At 45.6% G+C, this 19,012-nt stretch overlaps 2 protein-coding genes across 4 annotated transcripts in view; one reads left to right on the plus strand and one right to left on the minus strand.

Moving 5' to 3' along the window:
- LOC140909346 (uncharacterized) overlaps positions 1–8,657 on the minus strand; it is a 44,417-nt gene extending 35,760 nt beyond the window's left edge. For both annotated transcript variants that reach the window (XM_073338419.2, XM_073338418.2), the window contains exons 1-2: positions 7,784–8,657; positions 1,223–1,309 (exon numbers count right to left, since the gene is read on the minus strand). The gene's annotated coding sequence lies outside the window, so the exon portion shown is untranslated. The remainder of the gene's footprint in view (positions 1–1,222; positions 1,310–7,783) is intronic.
- A 193-nt stretch (positions 8,658–8,850) lies between these two features.
- Positions 8,851–19,012, plus strand: part of TTC27 (tetratricopeptide repeat domain 27) — a 185,161-nt gene continuing 174,999 nt past the window's right edge. For both annotated transcript variants that reach the window (XM_073338420.2, XM_073338421.2), the window contains exons 1-2: positions 8,851–9,111; positions 14,632–14,809. In XM_073338420.2, coding sequence (XP_073194521.1) covers positions 9,024–9,111; positions 14,632–14,809 — 266 coding nt within the window. In that variant the 5' untranslated portion in view covers positions 8,851–9,023. The remainder of the gene's footprint in view (positions 9,112–14,631; positions 14,810–19,012) is intronic.

Below are 19,012 nucleotides of genomic sequence, written 5' to 3' on the forward strand. Positions count from 1 at the left end.
AAAGTCACTACAAAACACTTCAGTTTGCTGAGCCAACTGATGTCCCTGGTGCTGCAAAGCTTCCAGGGATAGATTCACAATGGGAACTTAAGCACTGCAAGTTGGGTACCCTGCTACCTAGTGGAATTAAATGCATGCACAAATACCAGCATGTTGAATGATGAAATGCTTAAGCTAGCCAAAAGGAAATGCTGAGGAGAGTAGTAGGCCCCACACCGTGCCCCTCAAAAGGAGTTAGATGCCTGAGTCCAGGCTAGAGGGAGGCACCTATCTCTACCTGGGATTCATAACCATGTACCTCTCTCTTGGAGTTTAACCTGGCTTAAACACCAGTCATTTCTCAGGCAGAGTAGGGATTTGAACCTTCATCTCCCATATCCTGTGTGAAAAACTCTAGTGACTGGACTAGGAGAAGGCGGAGTCCTCTACCCCTTAGCCCCACTAGCTAGAATTTTCACACTAGTTTTCACACCGGATATGGAAGACATGGGTAAATCACCACTCTGCCTGAGTTGGAGCAGGGACTTAAACCCAGGTGTCTCACCTCCCAGATGAGGGCGATTTAGGCTGCTGAGTACATGCCTGCCACCAAAATTTAGGTGCCTCAGGGACGGAAACTCAGGCAACTAAGAATGCCCGTGATGCTGAAATGTTGGACTTAGGCACTTCAACTGGCAGTTAGACAACAAAGTCCCACTTGTGAATCTAACCCCCAGTATGTTTGAGGTATGGTTCTGACGCTTTCACTGAAGATGTAATACCAGGACATACAAATGATGACGTAAAGAGGGGGAAGAGATTGATCACCAACTTGCATAAGATGCCAAATAGCTGAACCGACTGAGCCACTGTTAGACAAACCAAGAGATTTTCCCAGTGGCAAGACCTCAGCTGATTTCCTCTACCATGGCACTCAGAAAGTGTTTGCTTTCTCTGTAAAACTGGGTAGTTCTTGATCCAGAACCCTGCAAGTTTTCATCCTTGTATGGCTGTGAGTAGGTTTTCCCTTGATCATAGTGATTAAAAAAACAAAATATCGCAAACTGTTGATCAAAAATTATTAAACTGTGTATTACCCTAATTCAATCTCCTGTAGAACATCTTTCTTCGGCAAGACCAGCTTCCCCACCACACTAAATTGTGAATTTCTTTAATATTTTGCAATTTGTAATCACACTTCATAACGGTTTGCTATTTTAATACTGTTATTGCAAATATTTACCTGGTTATGTTTATTGGCGGTCTGGACAGATTATGGAATGTTTCATAATCCCCCCAAGGTTCATCAGCTCCAAAAGCTTGAGAAATCCTGCAATAAAGGATTTAGATTAACTAAAACAAACAACTGAAGGCTTTTCTGTTAAAACCTGTAGGCTGAGATTGTTAAAGCTACGTAAGGTATTTGGACACCCACTTCCTCTTTAATATTAATGGAAATCAACATTCTAAAGTATTTGTGTGTCTACTACACAGAGTGCTCCAAGAGTCTTGTTGGAGCATTAATTACTTATCTAGAGGCAATGGACAGTAGTGACTTAGAGGAGAACAAAAACTATTGCCTCTAGGTTTTGAGGAACCCAAGACATACAGAGCTCAAGCAATCTTCAGTAATCTCAAAGCACATAGGGGAAACAGGGTTGTTGGATGAGATTTGAAGTCTGTGGCAAAACGAAGAGTATAAGGAAGCTAATAAGCCACATTAATGTAGAGCATTTTCTCAATCAGTGGATCTCAGCCTGTGGCCCGCTTGCACATGCCAATCAGCACACAGCTGCGATCCATGTGACATCCTCAGGGCCACACAGGTAGTACATGTATTGCTTGGATGCAGCCCACATAACACAGAGCTGCATATGCAGCCCACAATGGTAAATAAGTTGAGAACCACTGCTCTACATGAATAATAATCAAAGGACAACTAATAAAGTGTTCAAATCAATTCACTGGTGGCTAGGAAGTCAGTGAAGCTAATACTGAGTTAAGTAAAATGTGTAATTTATATGAACTTATTGGAGGATTTTCAGTTCCTTGCTGCTGTTTCTGAAGTTCCCCTGGGAGCTCAATTAGACAATCTAATGGGTGGGTGGGGAAGGGGAGGGGGAGAGAAAAGCAGGAATTAAAACAGTCATCCAACCACAATGAAGAACATTTACTAATTATTACCATTCAAAAAAGTCAGTTGTACTACATTACCACTGGGAACTACAAGCAGAAATTACTGTAACAGGAAATTTTATTTCAACTAATTTTATTTCACTGAAAATTGTATCAGCAAACCATGCAAATGTATTACCCTCCCACAATCTACTGAACTTCTAGTACTTGCTTGGCATTGTTTTAATTAGGGAATTCTGAACAACTTTTCTTTTTTATTCTACTAACTAGACGAAGTTTAAGAATTTGTCAGTTTGATTTTGGAAAAATTCCAGTTTAAACTAAATGCAGTGCTGTAATTTGTTGAAGAAAACAATTTTTCTAGTGGTCTTTGAACAATGCAACTTTTCAGCAGAGTCCAAGGGGGAAAAAAGCCTAATCCTTGACTGCCACCTTTTATTATAAACAAACAAAACAAAAACCAACTCACAAACAAACAAAAACCCAAAAACATTTCAGGAGGATATAGGGGGAAAAAAAAAAAAAGAGAGAGAGAGAGACAGATGTGCTGAGATGACAGGAAGGAAGATAATCTTAAAACAGGGCTCCCAATACTAATTTTTATGAATATTTAAGTCAACTGAACGTTAGGGTAAAACTGTGACATGGCATAACATAGACAATTAAGTGTGTCACTAAATGACTCATTTTGACCATCTGATTCTATTTGAAGTGTCACTCAAAACATGCATGATACATGAATGCACTTATCAATATGTGAGTCTTCAGGATTGACAAGGAAGATATGCTCATGTTCTATGGATACAAAAAGCAAAGTAATTTCATGGTGATTCCAGATAGTTTTACTGATTCCTGGTAAATTTTAAAACAGTGATCAGTACGCTAGGTTACAAATACAAGAGATGGGAATTGGATTATTTGGTTTTAGTAAATAGTTCTGGAACTTTTTATCTGTAGATTCAAATACAAACTATTGTACCTGGAACTTGTAGTCAGTTGACGGCTGTTCAGTGGTCTACGTAAAATGAGCTCGTGATCTCAGTTCAGAAAACTGGAAAAGCAATTCCATAGCAAGTGGCATAAACCTCTTTGAAAATGAAGAGTTTATTACACTGATATAAGAAATAGGAAAGGGCTTCATAATGTTCCTGTCCTAGTTACATAGTATGTATGGACATGATTCCAATAAAGAAGCAACATCAGAAAAACTGAAAAAGTTCCAACGATTATTTCAGAACTAAGTTCCTAAAATCCAACATCTACCATGAGGAAGAGTAATTGGAAGGGTATTGAAGACCAAACAGTCCTTCTGAGAGCAGTATAGATTTCTAAATGGAGAGCTAGGAGATGGTAGTGCTGTAAGAGTGTTGAGAAAGGAGTCTGATCTTCCTTTTGAATGAAAGAGATGTGTACCCTAACATTATGAAGAAAAGCAAGAGGAGTAGAAATAGAATTCCTGGTACTGTCTTTCTAACCTGATAGTATGGCAGGAAATAAAGGTTAATAAATTTCACAAGTCATATAGCTGTGAAGAGGGTTGTTACAGCCCATATGGAGAGATTCAAGCCACAGCATCAGCTTCAATTTATCCAGCCCAAATGCTGTCCCCTCATCTCAAATGATCAACAGTTCCAGGGTAGTGTGTCACCTCAGGCATTTTCCATTGTGCTGCTTCATTCAGTGATCTGGACATAATGGAGATGAAATCTTTCCATATCTATTTTACACATTTAGTTGAAGTGAGAAAAAACTGTAAAGTTCCCTGACTCAAACAGGAGATAAAGCTTTTTTCAGAAGCATCAAGAGTCAATTAAGACACAGTCCAAGGATCAGGTACAAATTTTCCCACTTCCATGCACCTGTGCAAAGTGGATGTAAAATAATATTATTCTGATTTAGCAGCATTTTACATCCATTTTGTATAGATTTAAATGCCTACACAAGGCACAAGTCAGTGGAAAATCTACCCCAGTGTTTCCCAGATTGAGCTGTTTAAATGTAACCACCAGTGGGTAGAAATAGCATAGAAGAGTGAGAAAAATTACTCCCAGGCGGTGTAACGCTATCTTAGAGAATGATGTTATGGTTACATAGGGTCTGCCAGCTACTAAGTATGAAAAAAACACATCCATAAAATAGAGAGCCAATCTATGGCCTACACTTTCCATCACTATGGTCAAACATATACCTCTGCATACATATACACCAGTAGATGGAACTCTAGGAGGAGTCTTAACTCTCGATAGGAACTCCTCCTGCCCCTAACCCTTTCTACACTTGCATGGCTCTCTGCACTCCTGGGTTTTCCAATGATAAAGGCCTAGTCTACATTTAAAACTTAGATCACCCTCACCACATGGCTCAGGGCTGTGAAAAATTTAATGCTGTGTGACATAGTTAGGTCAACCTAGTGCCCACTGTAGATGCAGCTAGGTCAATGGAAGAATTATTCCATCAAGCTGGCTACTGCTTCTCAGGAGGTGGATTTACTACAGTGATGGAAAATCCTGTTCTACTGCTGTCCTAAGTATCTACATTACAGCGCCATGGTTATGCTAAAGTGGCACAGCTACGGCTCTGCAGCTGTACTGCTGTAGTCAGGGCCAGATTAACTTTTTGTGGGCCCGGTACCAAACATATTTGTGAGCCCCCCTGGGGAATGAAGGGGCCAGGGGCAAGACCACAGCGGGTAGGGTGGATTTGATTTAAATCACTAGTCAGGAAGACTCGATTTAATCATAGATTTCTACATAAAAGTGCATTCTTGTTGGTTATTATAACCTTAACACATATTCTTCACAACTCAGAGATAGATGTAGGTTTCATTTTTAGAAGGTACATATTATACATTTTTAAACAGTGATTTATTTTGAAAACTTTTCAGATTAGTTTTACAGCTATCAGAAAATGAATGATTGTTTGGTTATTTCATTTACCAAAGATAACCGAAGCAGACAGTTCACCTCCCAATGACTTCTTAAATATCTCCAGTTCAACAGGTTAATCATTAATGTTTGGAGGATTTTCTTGCCAGGCTGTATTAGGAGGAGATCACCACCAGACAGACATTTAAATTGCTTTATTTAACTAAAACAACAATGTGAAGTATTCTGGATTTTTTTCTTCAACAGCAAACATACAATATTTTAACAAAAAAGCATGTGTCCCTCACTTCTAACATTTATCTCCAGACTTCTTCTCCTTGTCCAGATCTATTCTGCCCCCAACAATCTTCTAGTCATTGAACTTTTTGAAACTTTGCACTTCTAGAGAGAGGTAAGGGATTGACTCCATGTACTCAAATTTGCAGAGGGACAATAGAGTTGAGGTCTGTTATTTTTCACCTCTCTATACTATTTATTTAAAAACACTTTTGCTGTTAACAAGCATGTTACCTCTGGAGACACAAATCCACAGTTTAAGAACTGCAAAACTAAGCATCTCTGATGGTATCTTCTAGACTGAGCACTGAGTCCCATTGGGTAGACAGAAAGATTAACCTAAATAATCTACACAGAGCCCCTGGAAACCCAACAGATTGGGTCCCTAATCCATGAACTCATTTACAAAACTTTTCCTAAACATTACATGAATATATTGTCTCATACTATAGAATTAGAATTTATAATCCCTATTCCATGATGAGATATAGTGTATCTATCTTTACATAGGCTTTTCCCTCAAAAATCCAATTTAAATTAAAAAATCCAATTTTTTTATTTCTTTTTTTTAAATATTGATTTGTATCCACCCTGACAGCAAGGCATGATGTGTGGGAGAGGATTGGTCCCCAGCTGGAGCGAGGCAGGGGCCAGGGTCAAGATGAGCACAGTAGGGCATGGGGGGCAGATTAGTCCCTGCTGACTGGAGCAAGGCAAGGCCCGGGGGCAAAAGCATAGCAGGGCAGGAGCTAGGGTTGGTCCCTAGAGCAAGGGAGGGGCCAGGGGTAAACTGGATCCCCCCCGCCCCTGCCCACATAGAGCAGGTACCTACCTTCTCCCTAGTTCTAGCCCATTCTCTTTGTCGCTCTCTGCACTGAGCTGAGGGTGGGGGTGCAGGGTCTGGGAGGGAGTTAAGATGCAGGAGCAGGTTGGGGGTGAAGGGTCTGGCCAGGAGTTAGGGTGAAGGAGGGGGCTCAGGGGTGGGGTAGGAGGTTGGGGTGTGGAGCGCTTACCTGGGGTAGCTCCTGTTTGGTGTGAGGGGTGCAGGTGGGAATGTGTGTGTGTGTGTGTGTGTGTGTGTGCAGGAGCTCCTGTTTGGTGCTCAGGGTGAGGATGTGGGGGGGGGTGCAGGAGTGCAGGAGTCAAGGCATGGGGTATGGGGGGGCTGAGGGTGTATGAGGGGGGTGCAGGAGTCAGGTCAGATGGCTGGGGGTGTGGGCTGGGGTCATGGGGGTGCTCCCAGCCCCAGCCCTGAGCCACTCATGGCAGGTGGCTGAAGGAGGTATGCCCCAATTCCATCCCCTTCCCTAAGGCCCCACCCCCGCCTCTTCTCCACCTCCTCCCCCTAGCGCAAGCACACTGCAGCCCCGCTTCTCCTCCTCCCTCATGCCAGCAAACAGCTTTTAGGTGGTGGGGGAGGGGTGGGAACACGGCACACTTGGGGGAAGAGGCAGGGGAGGAGCTTGGCTGCCAGCAGAGCCTGCCCTGCCGCAGGAACCCGCAGGACCAAGCTTCTGCCAGTTGCCACCGCAGGAGAAAGCAGTGGGCAGAGAAGAGCGGGCCAGACCAGGGCCCCTTTAGAGTGTGGGCCCAGCGCCATGGCGCCATTGTAAACCCAGCACTGGCTGCAGTGTCCTTGAAAAGATCAATTAACTACATCAAGGGAAAAAACACTTCTGTGCATGTAGAAAGACTCTACATTATAATACTACAGAAGCATGGCGCAGGGCTGTAGCAGATCCACTTTAGTGTAGACATATCTACTGTGCTCAAGGGTCTGAAAAATCCACACACCCCTGAATATTGTGTCTATGCCAACCTAATCCCCAGTGTAGACACAGCCAGGATGAGGAAAGAATGCTTCTGTTGACCTACCTACTGCTGCCTGGGGGAGGCGGAGTTCCTACAGTGACAGACCAATCCTTTCCATTGCTGTGCTGCTGTAGTTCCCATAGCAGAGACATGGCCTAGTGACTCCATTCCCCTAACCCAGGGGTTCTCAAACGTCATTGCAACGCGACCCGCTTCTGATAACAAAGATTACTTCACGACACCAGGATGGGGGACCAAAGCCTGACCCTGCCCAAGTTCCACTGCCCTGGGTGGGGGGGCCAAAGCCTGAGCCTCATTGCTCTGGGCAGGGGTGCCAAAGCTGAAGCTCAAGGGCTTCAGCCCCAGGCAGGGGCCTGCAACCTGAGCCACAAAACCCAGGGCTGAAGAAGCCCTCCAGCTTTGGCTTCGGTCCTGGGCAGTAGGGCTTGGGCTTCAGCCCTGGGTCCCAGCAAATCTAAGCCAGTCCTGGCAACCCCATTCAAAGGCGGTTGGTTGTAACCCACTTTGGGGTCTGGGCCCACAGTTTGTGAACCGCTGCGATCTAACCAGACAACTCCTACCTACTAACCCCCTGACACTGCTGAAATAATAAAGACTCCTCTCCCTCCTCACCAAAATTAAATAAAAGTATTAGAAAGAGAGTGGGGTACGCAGTGTAAGACTAGAACACCCACCATTCACCCCCCTGCTCGTCAATCTGAGGCCCCACAAGGCTTGCTGCAGAGTTTCTCTCCAGGGAGCCCAATGCCAGAAGATGGTCAGCAGCCGTAGCATCTCCACTGTTGCTCTGAGCGTAGGTCGCGCTGTGCTCTCAGTCCCATCCTCCACTGATAGCAAGGGCCACCGTGGGGACGGGGCCCTTCCAAATAAAACTGGAAACGCACCAGCTCAGGGTGGCCATGAGAAACGATGATAAATCGCACGACCGTTGTTTTACACCCATCGCACGCACAAGGGGCAAGGCACAGGGAACATTAGTCACTAGCCCAGCACTACAGCCCCTAGTAGTTCCCGTTTCAGCCTGCTCGGGGGTGCCAGCACAAGCACACCCTCCCGTCAGCCGTGGGGATACATCACCGGGTGTTTCGGAGCGCGGCGGGGGGGGGGGGGAGCGCTGCGGCAGAAAACACCTCCCCAGATCCACCCCGATTGGGGCCGCGCACGGCGCTGCCCATCCAGTACGGCGGGGAGGCTCCCATCCTTGGTTTTGCTGTTTGTGCGGCACACGGTGTCACAAGGGATGGGCGATTCTGGTAAACGGCCCCCAAATGGTACCTAGTTTTTGGGCAGCCCCCATGGCCGCAGCTCCTGCGGAGAGTCCGAGAGGCCGGCGCCAACCCCCCAGCTGCTCCGGGCGCCCCCTGACCCCGCCTCCCCTCATGAGCGACGTTTAAACAGCAGCTTGAGCGGCTTGGCCCGGCCGCACGCAGGAGGCGGGGCTGGGCGGGGGTGTGAAGGGCTCGGCATTTCTGTGCGGTGGGGGCGGGGGGGAAATCAGGCTTCGGGCGCCTCTCGGTTAGGCGGCCCGATCTCCGCTCGCGGGCAGAGGGATACCCACGGCATTCTACACAAGGTGCGCATGCGCTACTTTCCCGCGCGGGGGAGGAGCAGGAGGGAGACGGTGTGCCGCCCTTCATCTCACACCGGCACGCGCTCAACTGCTCAGCAATAGAGCGCGCACGCGCACTCCGTCGGCCCCGCTCAGCGCGCGAGCCAGAGGCAGTTAGTTCCACCGCGCGTGCGCTAACGGTCTCCGCCCAACGTGTTTCGCGAAGCTGTCATGGCGACTCCCTGAGGCCGGTTACTGCACATGGGTTGGGAGCGCGGCGGTTGCGGTCAGTGAGAGAGCAGCGCCTCAGCCTGGCCGGTGGGGTCCGAAGAGTGAGCGCGAGGCGGCGGCAGGAGGCGTGGAGGATGTGGGCGCTAGAGCGGGCGCTCCTGAGGGGCTTCCCCAGCGCCGCGGAGTCCCGGCGGGGGAAGCAGAGCGAGCTGGCCGCGGCAGGTGAGAGGCCGGGCCCGGGTCCCCGAGGCTGCGGCGAAGCCGGACCGGAGGGATGTGCAGGTGGTGCCGCCTGCTGGGGATGCTGATAAATGCCCCGCTCTGCGGAGCGAGCCCAACCCCAAGCGCGGCAGGGTCACCGCCCCGCTCACCGGGCCCCCGCCTTAGCGCACCGCGCAGGAGAGCGCAGGGTTATTACTTGTAACAACGCAAGATACACCTGAGCAGGGCGTTACCGGCTCTGCTGCTGGTGGGGAATGGCACCTTGTTGCCCTCGAACAGAAGGGCCAGGTAGCATCGCTTCACAGGGTCAGTCTCCTGCCGAGCAGGGCGCGTTCTCCGCTCGGTGTCCAGTGGCTGTGAAGACACAGCAGCGTTGGTTAACAGCTGTAGTTAAGCCTATAGGGCTGCGTCTGCACGGCAAAGTGAAAGTATGATAGTAGCCGGGGCCGACATACTTGTCTTAGCCTTAATTTAGCTAGCATGGGTACTAATAGCCGCGTAGATGTGGATGGTGGCACAGCTTAGCAACCGGAGTATGTTCCCAGGGACCCTTGGAGGGCTTGTACGCTGGTTGCTAGCCCGGGTTGAAGCCTGTACTGGTATGGCTGTGCTACTGTTGTTATACGCGGTAGTAGACTAGAGCTAGCATAGGTATGTCTGTTTCTGCCACAGTCGCACCTTTACTTTGCAGTATAGATGTCCCCTAGAAGGAGTTTGAGGTTGAACTCGAACTGCTAACTGGAGTTAAAAGTTGAGTTGCAGTGTCTTCACTGCTATTTTAACCCAAGTATGGTAGCTTGAGTTAGAACACACCTTTTTTGCCATAACAATGAGGCGTCCTTGTGACACCTTAGACCAGGGGCGGCCAACCTGAGCCTGAGAAGGAGCCAGAATTTACCAATGAACATAACCGAAGAGCCGTAGTAATATGTCAGCAGACCCCCATCAGCTAACCCCTTCCAGCCCCTAGCGCCTCCTGCCCACCAGCAGCCCCACCAATCAGTATCTCCCTCTCCTTCCCCATGCTTCTCTCCCACTGCAATCAGCTGTTTTGCAGTGTGCGGGAGGCTCTAGGGTGGGTGGGGGAGTGAGGGCATGGCATGCTTGGGGGAAGGGGTAGAGTGGTGGCAGGACATGGGGCAGAGCAGGGGTTGAGCAGTGAGCATCCCACAGCACATTGGAAAGTTAGCATCTGTAGTTTCAGCCTCGGACTCAGTGCCTATGCAAGAAGCCTCATATGAACTTCTGAAGAGCCACAGGATGGCCACCCCTGTCTTAGAGACTAACAAATTTATTGGTCATAAGCTTTTGTGGGTTAGAACTCACTTCATCAGATGCATGGAGTGGAAAATACAGTAGCAGGTATATTTATACATAGTACATGAAAAGATGGGAGTTTCCTTACCAGGTGGGGGGTCACTCTAAGGAGACAATTCAGTTAACAATAGAATACCAAAGGAAGACAAATTACTTTTGTAGTGGTAATGAGGGTGGCCCATTTCAAAATGTTGACAAGAAGGTGTGAGTTACAGTAGGGGAAAATTAGTATGGTAAAATTAGGTTTTGTAATGACTCATCCACTCCCAGTGTTTATTCAGGCCTAATTTGATGGTGTCCAGTTTGCAAATTAATTCCAGTTCTGCAGTTTCACATTGGAGTCTGTTTTTGAAGATTTTTTATTGAAGAATTGCCACTTTTAAGTCTGTTATTGAGTGACCAGGGAGGTTGAAGTGTTCTCCAACTGATTTTTGAATGTTGTAATTCCTGATGTCAGATTTGTGTCCATTCCTTTGCGTAGAGACTGTGCGGTTTGGCCAGTGTACATGGCAGAGGGGCATTGCTGGCACATGATAGCATATATCACATTGGTAGATGTACAGATGAACGAGCCCCTGATAGTGTGGCTGTTGTGATTAGGCCCTATGATGGTGTCCCTTGAATAGATATGCAGATAGAGTTGGCACTGGGATTTGTTACAAAGTTTGGTTTCTGGGTTAGTGTTTTTGTTGTGCGGTGTGTAGTTGCTGGTGAGTATTTGCTTCAGGTTGTGAGGGCCGTCTGTAAGTGGGGACTGGCCTGTCTCCCAAGGTCTGTGAGAGTAAGGGATCGTCCTTCAGGATAGGTTGTAGGTCCTTGATGATGCACTGGAGAGGCCCAAAATGGCATAATTTGGCTTGTGCCAACCAGGGCTGACTTTTTATTGCAGGGAAGGAGAGCAAAACATTGGTACATGCTAGTTATTCCATATTTTTATCAGTCATGTAACTAATAACAATGAAAGGTACTTTCCTTGGGAGGGTCTGATGAGGCTGTTAAGTGGCCCATTTTTCTTCTAACACACTCTTAGTGGCTTTTTAAATGCAATCTTTCATTCTTTGTGAGGAGCCTCTTAGAATCATAGAATCATAAACTATCAGGGTTGGAAGGGACCTCAGGAGGTCATCTAGTCCAACCCCCTGCTCAAAGCAGGACCGATCCCCAATTAAATCATCCCAGCCAGGGCTTTGTCAAGCCTGACCTTAAAAACTTCTAAGGAAGGAGATTCCACCACCTCCCTAGGTATCGCATTCCAGTGTTTCACCACCCTCCTAGTGAAAAAGTTTTTCCTAATATCCAACCTAAATCTCCCCCACTACAACTTGAGACCATTACTCCTTGTTCCGTCATCTGCTACCATTGAGAACAGTCTAGATCCATCCTCTTTGGAACCCCCTTTCAGGTAGTTGAAAGCAGCTATCAAATCCCCCCTCATTCTTCTCTTCTGCAGACTAAACAATCCCAGCTCCCTCAGCCTCTCCTCATAACTCATGTGTTCCAGTCCCCTAATCATTTTTGTTGCCCTCTGCTGGACTCTTTCCAATTTTTCCACATCCTTCTTGTAGTGTGAGGCCCAAAACTGGACACAGTACTCCAGATGAGGCCTCACCAATGTCGAATAGAGGGGAACAATCACGTCCCTCGATCTGCTGGCAATGCCCCTACTTATACATCCCAAAATGCCATTGGCCTTCTTGGCAACAACGGCACACCGTTGACTCATATCCAGCTTCTTGTCCACTGTAACCCCTAGGTCCTTTTCTGCAGAACTGCTTCCTAGCCATTCGGTCCCTAGTCTGTAGCGGTGCATTGGATTCTTCCGTCCTAAGTGCAGGACTCTGCACTTGTCCTTGTTGAACCTCATCAGATTTCTTTTGGCCCAATCCTCCAATTTGTCTAGGTCCCTCTGTATCCTATCCATACCCTCCAGCGTATCTACCTCTCCTCCCAGTTTAGTGTCATCTGCAAACTTGCTGAGGGTGCAATCCACGCCATCCTCCAGATCATTAATGAAGATATTGAACAAAACCAGCCCCAGAACCGACCCTTAGGGCACTCCACTTGATACCGGTTGCCAACTAGACATGGAGCCATTGATCACTACCCGTTGAGCCCGACAATCTAGCCAGCTTTCTATCCACCTTATGGTCCATTCACCCAGCCCATACTTCTTTAACTCTTCTGTATGTCAAGCACAAATAAGCATTTGCCCTCTCAAGCCAGTTCTCCACCTATTGAAATACTTAAGTGTCAGTGGGGAGAGAGAATTCTGAGCTTTGACTAAGCAAGTGGTGGATTTTGAAAGAGAATGGCACATGTCCAGATGGCCCTTGTCTGTTTTACTCAAAGACTACTCTTATACCAATTCCATCACAGTAATATCCAAGCACCTTCCAGTTTTTTATTCAGTGATGTGACTAACATCTGTCATGCAATTTCTCTATTATCCTTTCCCCGGTAAGAGAATTGTGTGTGCCGAGTAATGCTGCTGTGTGTGTTTTGTAGAGACGACAACATTGGAGTGCACCTTGTACATGGAACAGAAGGTGGGAAGGTTTGTGATGGTTCTTTGTTCCTGTGGGAGTTCATTTCTTAGCTTCAAACTATCCATTGAGAAAGCTCTGTCTGTTTCCCATTTGTGCTTCACCCTTACAGTAGAGAGTCCTGTTGTGTTTCAGGAGTGGAGTTAGAATCATAGAATATCAGGGTTGGAAGGGACCCCAGAAGGTCATCTAGTCCAACCCCCTGCTCGAAGCAGGACCAATTCCCAGTTAAATCATCCCAGCCAGGGCTTTGTCAAGCCTGACCTTAAAAACCTCTAAGGAAGGAGATTCTACCACCTCCCTAGGTAACGCATTCCAGTGTTTCACCACCCTCTTAGTGAAAAAGTTTTTCCTAATATCCAATCTAAACCTCCCCCACTGCAACTTGAGTTGTCAACCATGGTCTTCACCTGGAGCTTTATGTGATCTTATGGATATACTGGGTCCAGTCCATTGACCATCCTGAAGATAAGGTCCAAAATCTTGAACTTGATTTGATATTCTTTAATAAGTCAGTTTATAGAATGAAGGAGAGGTTTGATGTGCTCACAGTAGTAGCTTATGTTAAAATGAATGTATCCAGGGTGGGTTTCTTTATTGTTGGTCACACTATCACATTCCTTCCCTGAACAAGGGATAGGCTGTTCTGGTGAGTGGCAACAGTTGCTCATGACCCTTTCTTCAGCCAGGAAGAGCATGGGTCAAATTCACAAGTCTTGGGTCAAGACTGAGTACTTACAGAGGTCCAGTGCTTCTTGAGGATTGAATGTACTGACCTGCAGGAAAACAGGCATGCTGTTTGTTGTCCATCATAAAAGAAATAGACCCATGCTGTTTGAGAAGCTTTCCTAAATGTGTGTGAACTTTTCAGCACTGTAGGATGATAGTTTTTTGCAGCGCTTCACTAGGAATAGATTTAGGCCTAGCTTGAGCATTTCTGAAAATTCCATTCTGTGTGCAAACTTCTTGATGATAAATGGTAAATAGTTTCCTTATCTATATAAGAGTTTATCTTGCTCATTCCTTGTGAATATCTTTGGCAGCTACAGGAAGGAGTGTGTGACATATGCTATGTTAAATGGAAATTTATTCTTTTGAACTCCTTTTATAAGAGTGTGTTGAACTAATCCTTTCTCTTTCCTTGTCATAAAATTGTCTCATGATCTCTGAAAAGGTCTTCTAGCATGTGATACAGAGCTAGTGTCTTAGAGTTACCTATAGCATTTAAGACATTTTTGGACTACAAGTGCTGTTCTCACTTAAGACCATTAAAATCTTTCTATTTAGTTTTAATGTGTACGTCCTGTACATGTAAAATATTTTCAGGTCTTTTCCCTGAAACTTGAGGTTTCCTTCGTGGTGTTGAAAAATATGATTGTTTATGCTTGAACTCCAGGGAGCAATTCATATTTCCATTGGGAAAAGGTAGCAGTGATTTGTAAAATTCAGCTTGAACATTAAGATCGCAGCCTGCTGATGCTGTGCTGTTTAAAGAAGGTGTATTTGCATTTAATGTCAGGTGAATAGAGATTCTTTTTCTCCAAGAAGAATGGGGAATGTTTAATGTTTTGGTTTGAATTGGTCTTGTATGCCTTTACACATCTGTTGTTTTACATCTTGTTGTCATCGCACTCTGATTTTTATTTTTTTTTAATTGCAGGAAGTGAATCCTTACTGCAGTTGCATTTCGAAGGGAACTATGAGGCCATTTTATTAAGTGAGGTGATCCAGGATGTTTTCACTACACTCACAATGACAGAGAAGATTGACACCTACTTGGAGAAGCTGATAGTAGCGTACCTGGACTGTTCTGCTGCAGATGCTGATAACGTGGAAAGGTGGAAATCATTGATTTATTATATGTGAGGCTAGAAGAGGCTATGTTAGTTTTATTAGAGGTCATTTTATCGTCTATAAAAGTTGACAGTATGGGACCTCTAAGATTTTTGTTCAGAGGACAAATCTCAGAGATAAAACCTAAGAAATCTATTTAGAAACATTAATTCAGTATTGATTTTTCTTTTTCACTATATTATATTTCAACATAGTGGGTTCAGGAGTTTTTTGAAGTCACATCTGTTGTTGGCAGCGTGTTTGTCGGAAGCTTCTGGAATCAAGAAGTTAATCGGTTTTAAATTAATCTCACCTTTCCCCTTTTCTCTGCTTCCATAAACAATTGATTGTCGTTTGTAACTCTGTAAACCTCAGATTACGTATTTGTCCACAAAACATAACATGACATAACACAATGTTTACATTATGCAGTGTGAGTCACAATGTGAAAATATCTTTATCCTTTTAAAATGACAGCTCTTAACTGAAGGACTATTTCCTATGAGTAAGAGCTATTTTCTCCTCCTGACCTTCTATAAAGCATTTACTGCACTTCCACTGTACAATACATTCAAGTCCTCTTTCTAATACTAGATGTTAATATGTTTGAATTTAATGTTTGCAATTTGTCACATAAATAATATATAGTTTAAGGATTCCTAATTGAATGGAGTTATGAAAGTGGGTTTGTTGGTTTGTGTTGTTTTTTTAAGAGAAAGTGGTAGCAAGGAGAGCAGACCCACCCCAGTTGGTGTGGTGGGGAGTAGGGACAGGGTAGGAACCATCGATATTTATAAGGTGTACAATAGATAAGGTTAAGATTTTGTCACTGTTACTTTTAGTAAAAATCTTGGACAGGTCACGGGCAATAAACAAAAATGTATGTAAGCCAATGACCTGTCTGTGACTTCTACTAAAAATAATGGGGGATGTGGGTATGAGAGCCCAAGCCCCACTCTGGGTAGGGCCCTACCAAATTCATGGCCATGAAAAACATGTCATGGACCGTGAAATCTGATCTTTTGTGTGCTTTTACCCAGTACTATACAGATTTCACAGGGGAGACCAGCGATTCTCAAATTGGGTGTCCTGCCCAAAAGAGGGTGTCATAAGGTTATTTTAGGGGGGTTGCAGTATTGCCATCCTTACTTCTGAACTGCCTTCAGAGCTTGATGGCCAGAAAGTGGCAGCTGTTGGCTGGGCATCCAGCTCTGAAGGCAGTGCCCAGCCAGCAGCAGCGCAGAGGTAAGGGTTGCAATACTATACCATGCCACCCTTACTTCTGTGTTGCTGCCTTCAGAGGTGGGAGGCCGGAGAGTGTCATCTGCTGACTAGGAGCCAGCTCTGCAGGCAGCAGCACAGAAGTAAGAGTGGCAATATCATGCCATGCCATCCTTTCTTCTGTGCTGTTGCTGGTGGTGACTCTGCCTTCAGAGCTGGGCTCCTGGCCAGCAGCTGCCACTCTCCATCTGCCCAGTTCTGAAGGCAGTGCCACCGCCAGCAGCAGCGCAGATGTAAGGGTAGCTGTACCACAGCCCCCCCACAATAACCTTGTGACCCCCCCCCTCAATCACCATTCCTTTTTGGGTCAGGACCTCTACAATTACAATACCATAAGATTTCAGGTTTAAATAGCTGAAATCATTAAAATTACTTAATCTTACATAATTTTATCCTTAACAGTAGTAATTGCACTGGGGGAAGGGCTGGAGGAGAACAAAAGAGCAAGATGGTAAAGTAATTAAGCATAACCAAGAAAGTGCAAAGAACTGCAAATGCCTACATACAGTATGAGACACTTAAAAGCAATAAACAGTTTAGCAAGAATGTCAGGTACGGTGTCTCAACCAGGGCTTGGGCTGTCAGGTCTAGTGGTTGGAGCAGTGATGGTCAGAGGCCAGGAACAGCACTGACGATCAGAGCCAAGGGTAAGAATCCAGGAGTCCAAGCTGGGGTCGGGAGTCCAAAAGCAAGCCAAGACACAGGTCAGTCGCTATGGCTGGCAGGGACCCTTCCTGGAACAACTTCTGGTCTTAAATAGGTTGCCTGGACCAAGCAGGGTCAATGAGGGAAGCTGTCATTCTGGCCTTGTGAGGCAGTACTTCTGGTTGTATTTATCTCCACTGCACTACCATGGCTGCAGGGTTGTGGCAAGGAGTTGGTTATCTCACACCCCACAGACCCAGGTTCCTGTCTAGGGATGTACATAGTGTTTAAAACCATAACTCTGTAACAGATTGAAATTCTATTGGTTAAACATTTAACCAGGGAACTCGGGGTGCGGGGATGCTGCATGCCGGGGATCCTCGCTGCCGGGGGTGGCATTTAATTGTTAACAGAAACTGATAAGCATCGAGCTTATTGGTTAACCGGTTAAACTTTTACATCCCTATTCCTGTCCCTGCAGAACTTCACACAGTGAAGGCAAAATAGATGTAACTGGCTCTTTTAAAGCATTGGGCTGAAAATAATAATGGCCTCCCATGATCTTTGGTCATAGTCTATCAAAACGATATGTTTATCTGTAGAGGTGTGGAGAACAGCATTCTTTATAGTCTATCAAGTAGAAAAGGTCAGCAAGTAGAATATGCAGAGAGATATTCTGAGCTATGAGAATAGAATTATAGTGCGGTGTGCTACTGGTCTCTGGATCAGAACAGTTTTAATGGTGACTGACTTCTTCTTTTTCTCAATATTGTAAACTGTTTCTTGGAACATCTTGTTCGGAGTATATAAAGAAAAAAGACACTCAATCAGGGATTGAAAAATGTACCCAATACCTACTAGCCTAAGGTCTAATCCTAATCGCCAAGCTGAAATACATCCTCTCTAGCCCACTGTGGTGCACTTTAAAGAAATGAGTCTTTTGAAAGTTGAAGTTTAACTGTTCAAGATATTATCATCTGATAATAAATAGTATTCAGCATTGATGCATCTTGTTGATTTAAATTAAGCCCTGAAATAATGATGTGCCCCACACCCCAATGAATTTACAGTGGACTCTACCTCTTCACAGGGTTTCATTGCATCTGTTGCTGTACTCCTGATGTGCAGAAGGTCTTCTGCCTCTCAACTGCTCTTTCTTCCGTACCTAGGTCTTTGGTACATGTTACTCCTCTTGCCCTTCTTAAAGGAGCAGTAGCTCACAAATCTCTGCTCCTTTTTCCCCCCTCACCACCCACTTCTCATTCTGTGAAGAGCAGCCCTGGGCCTGTTCCACTCCCTGTCCCCTATCTTCCCTGTGGGGGAAAAAAGCAGCTCAAGCCACTCTGCTTCCTCCCACTCTCAAAAATAACTTCGATGGCACCTCTCATCCTGTTAAAAGAGCAGCAGCACTTGTGCCTCTGCTCCTTTCCTCTCCTTGAGAGAGAGATGGTGCATGGAAGAAAGCATGAAGGTGCTTGTTTAAAACATTTAACAAGCAAGCAATAGACAGTGGAATTATTGGTCAACTGGTAAGGGGAGTCAACAGTTTCTTGGAGGACTGATTGCTGTGGGACATAGTGAGAACCAATTCAAGGTTGGATGATGGTCATGGAACAGCTGGAGATGGTAGAGTGCCACTTCTGGGCACAAGAAACGAGCACTGACTGGTGTTATTGCACTATAATGCAGGTTTTGGATGATAAGGAGTAGCTGCAGAACTTTCAGATGCGCAAAGCCACATTCCTGGATCTGTGCCTCAGCCCTCCAGCACAGGGCCACCAACGTGAGAGCTGCATTGACAATGGAGAAGCAAGTTGTGATCGCACTGTAGAAACTTGTGATGCCAGATTGATTTCTGATTGACTGGTGGTAATTTGGAGTCAGGAAATCCACCATGATAGTTGGAATGCAAGTGTGCAGGGCTGTTAATTGCCTTCTAATACACAAGACTGTGACTCTGGGAAATGTGCAGGACATAGTGGATAGTTTTGCACAAATGGGGTTCCCAAACTGCAATGTGGCAATAAATGGCATGAATATCCCTATTTTAGCACCAGAAACCTACTTTTCTATGGTAATGCAAGTGTTAATGGATCACTGGGGACACTTTACCAACATCAGTGTGGGCTGGTCAGGGAAGGTGCATCATACGCACATCTTTAAGAACACAAGACTGTTTGGAAAGCTGCAAGCAGGGACTTTCTTTCCCGACCAGCAGATTACAGTTGGTAATGTTGAAATGTGGTGGTTGCTGTGCGTGTAAGAATATAATATTGCCAGTG

The sequence above is a fragment of the Lepidochelys kempii genome, chromosome 3 (genome assembly GCF_965140285.1).
Source record: "Lepidochelys kempii isolate rLepKem1 chromosome 3, rLepKem1.hap1, whole genome shotgun sequence".
In the NCBI taxonomy this organism is placed as follows: domain Eukaryota; kingdom Metazoa; phylum Chordata; order Testudines; family Cheloniidae; genus Lepidochelys; species Lepidochelys kempii.